The 9,806-nt window shown below is 37.1% G+C and overlaps 1 protein-coding gene across 1 annotated transcript in view; it reads right to left on the reverse strand.

Annotated features, from left to right (window-relative positions):
- The window catches only part of CMC1 (C-X9-C motif containing 1), a 64,650-nt gene that overhangs the window by 2,133 nt on the left and 52,711 nt on the right, over positions 1–9,806 (reverse strand). Inside the window, exon 2 of the mRNA XM_017868487.1 lies at positions 1,152–1,242. Within this exon, the coding sequence (XP_017723976.1) occupies positions 1,152–1,242 (91 nt within the window). The remainder of the gene's footprint in view (positions 1–1,151; positions 1,243–9,806) is intronic.

Below are 9,806 nucleotides of genomic sequence, written 5' to 3' on the forward strand. Positions count from 1 at the left end.
TATGATGACTGAATCTGAGAGATAAAAATTATTTAATCTATATGAGACAGAATTTAACAATTCGGTCATACAAAAGTTTAAGGGATTCGTTTATTTAGTAAACATTTCTTGGAAGCACTCGGGAATAGAACTGAGAGAATATTAAGTCACAGAATGAAGTTTCACTCCTCTATGGTAAAGCACTGAGTACAATGCCTAGACCATAAATAAGGGCTGCTGTTGATATTAACTTAAGAAAAAAAATCAACACTGATTATGTTTCATCATCTACAAATATAGCAAATGTAGAGATGAGTTTACATTATCTCTAAAGTCTTTTCCAACTCCACCATTCTAAAAAAAGGTCTATAAGTTTATGCGTACATATTTTATTTTTAAAGAAATGTAGGGTTCAGGTGTTCATTACTTTTTTATTTAATCCCCTAAGACATATATCATACTGACATATACACTGCACAGGCTAGAGAAATTAAAGGAAATAAAGGCTTACGAAAACTAAGATCTCCCAACATTCAATTAACAATACTTGCTAAAGTATTCTACAATATTATCTGTCAATAATGTGGGCGATAGAACTTGGGTGAATAAATCAGCATGTGAATTCAAAGAACTTCACACATTTTTACTTAGATTTAAGGAACTACAACAAAACACTAGTGAACATGATATTATAAAATTATTTTAAAAGTTAATCTGGTTAACTTCAAAAATCTAAATTTACCTTTATATCATCCATATGATTTATCTCAGTTTTCTAGGAGTTAAATTATATTAATCCAACAAATCACAAGGCTGGAGAAGGTCTCAGAGATATTTTAATTCAGTTATCTTCACAACAGAATAAACAAATATCAGTCTGTACTATATTTTACAGATCAGACTGTTCATGAAAAAAGATTTGCTAAATAGTGAAAATCATATATTTTGTCTGCTGACTTCATCTTTTTAATTAGATACAATGCTGACAAAATTTGAAAAGACTCATAAATATGTTGCATTTTAAAGACGATACTGGAACTTTAGACTCAGCCAACAATATGATAAATTTGGAATGGAGAGGTACAGAATATATTACATGTAATGAGTTACGTAACATACTCTTATCTACTACAAATACACACAGAAGCACAAACACTGAGATAACTACTTACTAAGCAGTTAGACATTCTTTCAACGCAGAGTTTTCTTTCTGGCATTTTACTACCATAAGAACTCCAGAGTTCTTGCAACATTTGGTAAAATCTGAAATAAATTTGGAAGGAAAAAATTACTTGTAATTACATCTATATAAACACACATACACACACATACAATTTTTTTTCTTTTTAGAAGAAAGCCTGTCACCCAGGCTGGAGTGCAGTGGCATGATTATAGCTCACTGCAGCCTTGAACATCTATTATGTAGATTGTGCTTGGCACATGGTGTCAAGCTCAACAAAAGACATGTACACCAGTAAAAGGCAGAATAAGATGAGTGATATTTACTTTGTAGAAATAAATGTGATTTGAGAGGAGCGAGAGAGGACTTCTGAGATGAAGGGCAAGGAGACTTCAAAGAGACAGCATGTAGAGATAGGATTTCTAGTAGAGAAACAGTACAATTATGGGCTGCTTAACAATGAGGACACGTTCTGAGAAATGCATCATTTGACAAGTTCATCATGGTCCAAAGATCAGAGTGTACTTACACAAACCTAGATGGTACAGCTGAGTGGACATCTAGGCTATTTGCTATAGCCTAGGCCACAAACCTGTACCATATGTTACTGTACTGAATACTGCAGGCAATTATAACAGAAAGGTAAGTACTTGTGTATCTAAACATTTCCAAACATAGAAAAGGTACAGTAAAAATACAGCATTATCATCTTATGGAACCCCATCACATATGTAGTCTATCGTTGATCTAAACTTCGTCATGCAGTGCATGACTGTATATTCCAGGAGAAATACGAAGAGTTGCCTCCTCCTTTGAAGGGGAATTGTTTGCAGACATTGGTATCTGTTGTCTAGTCTCTGCATGTCTTCTTAGTACCCGGCAACAAAAGCCGGTGGATTCCCACCTGATGGCATCAAGGCATCCCTTTGCTTTTACACAACCCTGCCATGGTTTCTTAACTTCTAATAACAGGACTCCCATTTCATTCCCAAGGAAGTTCTAGGTGCCCTAGATATTTCAAATGGCTTTCTTTCAAATTTCCACTCTGCTAGTTTGCCCTTTAAATTGTATTGGCACCTTGAGTATTCTGCCTTTTCAGGACCACAAACCCAGAAAAGCCTGGTACCTATGCTACCCACAGCTGGGCCACTTACTACTCTGTCTTGTGTTTGCTTTGGGTCAGACTCAGTCCTGTCTCATCCCTTACACAGGACAATATGCTTTGCTCCTCATCTCTTGCAGCTACTCTCGTGAACTACTCTGGTCCCTCCTTCTGACCACTGGCTGCTCTAGTTCCAGACTCTGCCACCCCTAATCTACTGTAAGTAAGCAACTATTTCCAAGTGAGATCTTAAACATCGTCCTTACAAAGAAGCTGTAGGCAAAAAAATAAAAATAAAAATAAATTGTGGATTGTTTTCTCAAATGTTTTGTAACTTTTAAAATACAAAATAATCAAGATCCCTCTCTGAAGCTATGTGTTATCCTTCCAGGTACTTGGGATTATACATTATTTATAATTGTCTTAAACAGATAATTTTAGGAATGTTCATGAAAATACATACTTATGTAACAAAAATATTTTTAAACCACAAGCAACCAAAAATGAGATTAAATGCATAAAAAATTCATTATGGGCCGGGCACGGTGGCTCAAGCCTGTAATCCCAGCACTTTGGGAGGCCGAGGCGGGCGGATCACCTGAGGTCAGGAGTTCAAGACCAGCCTGGCCAACATGGTGAAACCTGTCTCTACTAAAAATACACAAATTAGCCGGGCGTGGTGGCAAGTCCCTGCAATCCCAGCTACTCAGGAGGCTAAGGCAGGAGAATCGCTTGAACCTAGGAGGCGGAGGTTGCGGTGAGCCAAGATCGCGCCACTGCACTTCAGCCTGGGGTACCAGAGTGAGACTCTGTCTCAATAAAAAAAAAAAAAAAAAAAAAAAAAATTCATTATGGGGGCTTTGCTGGGACAAAAGTCAAGAGTCCTACAGCATAGATACCTGTATCCACTCACAACATCATAGTGATACTTCCAAGAAAATTGGTGGAATAGGAAGAAGGAACAAGGGATGCAAGAAATGACTTTAATTCAAATAATGTGCGTGATCACATGAAATGAGTTGATACATAGTATTCCCCTTCAAGGACACACAGGATTAGTTCCCTTTGGCTTCTGCTTCACTAGTCTCAGCAGTCCCAACATTTGCTCTCTCATTCCCAACCCAGCCTGTTAGACTCTAAATGTAATCAAGTATCTTCTTTATTCCAACTACCAATGTTCTTGTTCCTCTTGATGCAGAGGAGCTGGGCACACAGGTCAAATCAAACCAAGGGAAATTCCTTTGTGCCCTTTGACTAAGGACTCCCTAACACTCAAAAGGCAAAGCGGACTTACAGCCAGCTCACCTTCAGTGCAGACGCTGAAGGGTAGCCACATGGCTATCTAAAAGTCAATTATCTTTCACTCTGGAATGCCTATCTATTCTTACATGTTAATTTTTCTATTTACAGCATGATGTTAAGATCTACCTTTATATAAGCAAAGACTACGATCCCCAAAGACATGGGCAATCCTCAAACAATATGTATATAAAGTTAATCCGGAATTAGCTAAATCTAGCTAAAGGCTTCTTTAAGAGAACTGCCATGTTCAATAGTGGTAACGAACCATGGGCCGGATCCACCTGCACCACCTTACCTTTCCTGTCACTTTACTATACCTATACCAGACCAATTCACTCAAATAATGTCTGGAAGAAAGGTAATTAGATAATGAATTTTGCCTCATGAAAACACACTAGTTGACCAAACTTTAGTCCTTTTCTGGAAAACACAGACACAATGGCTGTTAGCAAATGTTTACTTTCTGAATTTAACAAACCTAATATTTTACCTTACTTGAGAATAGGATGCTTAGGCATTGCATTAAGATTTGTTTTGTCTACTATTACTAAAAATGTCCTTGGTAGGGAAGTGGTACAAAATAGCATTTATGTGTTCTGATCACAATAAAGGCATAGTCTATATACTTTCACACTTGTCCATATCTCTTCAGGAGTAAATGTGACTGACCTGAAGCCTAAAGCTGTCTGTAAGGTTTCTGTCACTTGTTTAGCAACAAGATTTTAATGAGGACCTTTCTTTCATTCTACATTAGCATATATTCATATAATAGTGATGCTGCTAATACTGTCAACTGATTTCTAAAATCGAATTCTGAAACAAATCCAATTTAAATCACTGCCATCTTTCAATTTATGTTAAATGTTAAAGAGCTTGTATATCTGATTCTATCAATAATTTTAATTACTATCAAAAACCATAAAAATCAAATTTCATTCAATTCAGTCTATCTTAAGATAATACAAAAGAGTATCAATAAACAGTAGGAATGTGGAGAGATTGCTAAAAGTTATTCAAAGCTTTAAAGTAATGAGCACTCAATTTTTTCTTTAAGATATCAAGAACATAAAATTCTGTGTCTTTCTTTTGTAAACTCTTCATTTATCTTAAGGAAACCACGTAATATCATATATTATTGGTAAAAATATTCTCTGAAGCCAGGCACGGTGGCTCACGCCTGTAATCCCAGCACTCTGGGGGCTAAGGTGGATGGATCACTTGAGGCCAGGAGCTTGAGTCCAGACTGGCCAGCATGGTGAAACCCCATCTCCACTAAAAATATAAAAATCAGCTGGGCATGGTGGCAGCGCCTGTAATCCCAGCTACTTGAGAGGCCAAGGCAGGAGAATCACTTGAACCCAGGAACGGAAGGCTGCAGTGAGCTGAGATCACACCACTGCAGTCCAGTTTGGGCAATAGAGTGAGACTCTGCCTCAAAAAAATAATTAAAAAAAATTCTTTGGATATAATTAAATTTGGCTCAAGATTATCTAGGAAAAAAAACACAAAGAGATAAAGTCTTCTCCTAACTTTAACATAATGGATAAAATAATTATTCACATCGTAATTAAATACCAGTAGCCTATATAATTTCCAGTTTAACTATGATATGAAAAAAACTTGGGAGCTTCCATATAAAACAGTAACAGAAGTAATTAATTTTTTAACTTATTTAATTTATGGAACTTCCAGATATACTTCAATATTTAAATAATTCCCAATAATATGGTTTCTTAATCGAGCAAAGGATAAATATGGCAACTGTGCACTGAACTAGAAATAGCAGATAGTTCATCTTTTACACTTTCTCTGCACATAGTCAGTTTCAAGCAACATCATTACTTTGCAAATGCAGTTATCCAGTTAGAACTAAAGCATTCACTGAGATGACAATTTTAAAACACACCAAATTAAAAGAAATAATCCCCATTATTTCATTTCTCTGATTAGAACCACTCTGTTCATATCTCCATTAATTTGATTTTAAAATGAATTTTTTCACAACTATCTTCAGACACAGCACTTATTCCTAACTTTTCAGTACTTTAATTTCCTTAGCCAGTAAAGTCTTCAAAAAAATGCCTATTTTCTCCCAGCATTACAAAAACCAAAGGCATATTTGGATACCAATATAATTTAGAATTTTAACATATAAGCTATAGTCAATATTTCCATAACTGCACCATCATCTTAATAGGTGGAAAAAAATTAGGACATCCTGTTTATTAAAGAACATAGTAGGGGCCGGGCGCGGTGGCTCAAGCCTGTAATCCCAGCACTTTGGGAGGCCAAGATGGGCGGATCACGAGGTCAGGAGATCGAGACCATCCTGGCTAACACGGTGAAACCCCGTCTCTACTAAAAAAATACAAAAAACTAGCCGGGCGAGGTGGTGGGCGCCTGTAGTCCCAGCTACTCGGGAGGCTGAGGCAGGAGAATGGCGTGAACCCGGGAGGCAGAGCTTACAGTGAGCTGAGATCAGGCCACTGCACTCCAGCGTGGGCGACAGAGCGAGACTCCGTCTCAAAAAAAAAACAAAAAAAAAAGAACATAGTAGGGCAGACTTAAAAATCACCCTAAATTCATAATACATCATATCAACTCTATAAATAGGAATCTGAATCACTAAATTTTCCTTAACATAAATTAATAAGAACAAAAAGCAAGAGAGGTACTTTAAACTTAATGTAGGAAAGATCTTTCGAACAGTTAGTGAATTATAAGAGGTTTTAAAACATAGGACTAAAATGATAAAATTTGAAAGAGGGTCTAAGTGCTGACTTTTGGTAAGATTTCCCTTCAGACAAAGGTATCTGCAGTTTTAAATCTGTAATGTAAATTAAAATCTACAACAAAATTTTCTCAAGAAAAGTTATCTTCTATGTGAATGCTTCTGTAGTGAACAGTCTAATGTCAGGTCCCTCTAGACGATGCCTAAGAGCTGCGCCACTCTCAGTAATCATCATCCCTTCTGGAAGCTGTGAAGTAAAAAGTGCCTGAAGACAACAGGAGGTCACCCTCAGTTTTCAATGCAGTGATGAAAGTCTGAACCAAAGCAGAGACAATGAAGACAGTATTTTTGTCCTCTTCTTTCTCATGACTGCTCAGCTGAAGGAAATCAAGGCCAGAGGGACACACAGCACATTATTCTGTATAATCAACAGCATGAATAGTATTTCATGAGCTTCTGACTTCATATACATTAGTCTATAAAATTTAGTAACACAATTGTAGGTCTCCCTGTGACCTCTGCATCAATGATCTAAGTACTTTGGCTTTTGGAAAGAATCGAATCCAACCCACAGACAAAGCCAAATATAAATTAATTTCAGATTCGATGAGAAGTAAATTAGGATAAATTCAAGTAAGCTGAAAAAGGTGCACAAATCTTTTCCAGCAAACATTCTAGCCACCCACCCCTACAAAAAAAAAAAAAAAAAAAAAAAAAAAACAGTACCAAAATTTTCTAAAGATCCATAAAACTATCAATTCACACGGAAAAATATAATGTCTAGAAATGATAAACACCTTTTACAACATGGGTCCCCCAAATTCTGCACTGCAGACTGGTACCAGTCCATGGCCTGTTAGGAACTGGGCAGGACAGCAGGAGGTGAGCGTCTGGCTAGCGAGCATTACTGCCTGAGCTCCACCTCCTGTCAGATCAGCAGCGGCATTAGATTCTCACAGGAGCACAAACCCTCCTGTGAAGAACTGTGCATGCAAGGGATCTAGGCTGCACGCTCCTTATGAGACTCTTAACTAATGGCTGATGATCTGAGGTGGAACAGTTTCATCCCGAAACCACTGCAAAAGTGTCTTCCACAAAACTGGTCCCTGGTGCCAAAAAGGCTGGGGATTGCTATTTTACAGGACATATATTGAAAGAGAGGCTTCTTCCTGCACTACACCTTTAAAAACATTTCCATTTTCAAAGGCAAATCTATACACTGCAGATGGGAAATCACCAAATCATTACCTTAATTTTTAAGAAAAGATTCATTTGTAAATACTGCGTTAGTTTTTCTTTAATTACCAAAGTAGAACAAAAAAGAAAAAATTACCTACATTCCTATCTTCATGATAGCAACAATAATAGCTAATATTTATTGTGTTTATAATAGGCACTGTCCAATGAGTTAATTAATGATTCACATGTATTAGCTGATTCAATAAATTACAATATTTAAGTATTTTCTCATTTATCCAGGGGCTCATAAAATATCATTCATTCATTCAACAAACATTTTCAAAGTACCTACTGTGCATTTAAACACTGTGCTAGTTTCTGGGGTTACCATGTAGAGTAAGAAAGACAGGGTTCCTACTCTGTGGGAGCTAACAACAGTCCCTGAAGAAGACAAGTAATCTTCAAATGCTAACAGTTGAGTTGATACCTGCTCTGGGCAGGGAGGGTGCTATGGAAGCACAGAATGGGAACCTCAAACATACTCAGGAGGGAATTCCAATATGAAGTACTCTTAAGCTATGATGTACACCACGCTGTGTTAGCAAAGGAAGAGAGGGAACAGTATTCTGGACAAAGGCAAGGGCACAGAAGATCTGGAGGTGAACAGGCAGGACATATTACAGAGAATAATTCAGAATGGTTGGTATATTTGCTATTAGCTTGTGTGTGTGTGTGTGTGTGTGTGTGTGTGTGTGTGTGTGTGTGGTGGATGTCAGGTGGAGGAGAAAAGGTATGCACCAAGTATGACCAGTAGGCAATATTCAAATGTTTAGGCTGTGTTCTAAGGATTATCGAAATCCTCAAAAGGGTTTACGCAGTAGAATGACAAGATCATGTTTTCTTCTGCACAGAACTTTAGAGTAGGCAGGGGAAACAGAACTGGAAATAAGAAAACTGGATAGAAAGTTAGTACAACAGTCCAAGGGGCTAAAAACATTTAAACCTGTGGCAGACAAGTAGGAAAGGACAGAAGTGAGTGAATAAAAATGAAACCAGAGAGAACTAACAGGACTTGGAATATAGTTATTTATGAGTGTAATAGAAGGAGGAGTCAAGGATAACCCCTAATTTTCTTGCTGGGTGCATGATGGCCCAGGTTGATGACTTAAAAAACACCAGAAAAACAAACAAAAGCACTGTTGTACATAATACACACTCACCAAAAAGGAATAGCATATGAATTTGTTCTGTTTTGGTGGAGGAAGATGGAATAAAGATGACAACGAATTTAGGACATGTTCAGTTGGGGAGCCTGTGAATCATCCAAGTAGAAGGCAGTTAGCTATGATTCTGAAGCAAGTTCTGAAGATACTGTTTTGATAGCAGTAACTTAACAAAAATAATGAAAAGAGGCCCTGGACAACCACTGAGGAATCCTAACACTTCACGCTAGGAGAAAAGAAGAAACTGGAAAATACAGAGGACTATGTGACATCAGAGAAAGCAAGGAAACCAAGCATTTGACCCTCAGTATAAAATCAGGGTCCACTAGACCCAATTTTAGTTTTGCAGACTTCTTTTTTTTTTTTTTGAGACGGAGTCTCGCTCTGTCATTGGGCTGGAGTGCAGTGGCATGATCTCGGCTCAATGCAACCTCCGTTTCCCAGGTTCAAGCGATTCTCCTGCCTCAGTCTCCCGAGTAGCTGGGACTACAGGCATGTGCCACCACACCTGCCTAATTTTTTGTATTTCAGTAGAGATGGGGTTTCACCATGCTGGCCAGGATGCTCTCGATCTCCTGACCTCGTGATCCACCCACCTCAGCCTCCCAAAGTGCTGGGATTACAGGCGTGAGCCACCAGTGCAGGTTTCTTTTACAAGTAATTTTATAATGACTTCAAAGATATTTTATGACTTTATTCGTTCTTAGAGTCCTCCAAAAATCTAAAGAAAATTGACATATTTTTAATACAACAAAATTCATTTTATCAAATAGGATCATTTGATCTTGGTGTAAAGCTAAGATTCAATATATAATTTATCGATCTTATTTTTTCTGTATCTTCAAACATTTAATTTCATCATAGTAGAAATTATTGCATCATGGCCTGTCAGTTATTTCCAACTATGCTAAAAATAACTACAATAAGAAAAGAAAATGATGAAATCCTCTAGAAGGATGCAATAGTGAAATAAAGCTTCCATTATTCCATCATATTTACTATATTATTCAATGTATTGTATTACTGTTTATGAAGATATAAAAGTAGCTTTTTCTTTTCTTTTTTCTTAAAGCTTTCACTGAATACAGTTAAGATTTGAATTTTTTTTTT

Source organism: Rhinopithecus bieti, unplaced genomic scaffold, assembly GCF_001698545.2.
Source record: "Rhinopithecus bieti isolate Rb0 unplaced genomic scaffold, ASM169854v2 scaffold_60, whole genome shotgun sequence".
NCBI classification, from domain to species: Eukaryota; Metazoa; Chordata; class Mammalia; order Primates; family Cercopithecidae; genus Rhinopithecus; species Rhinopithecus bieti.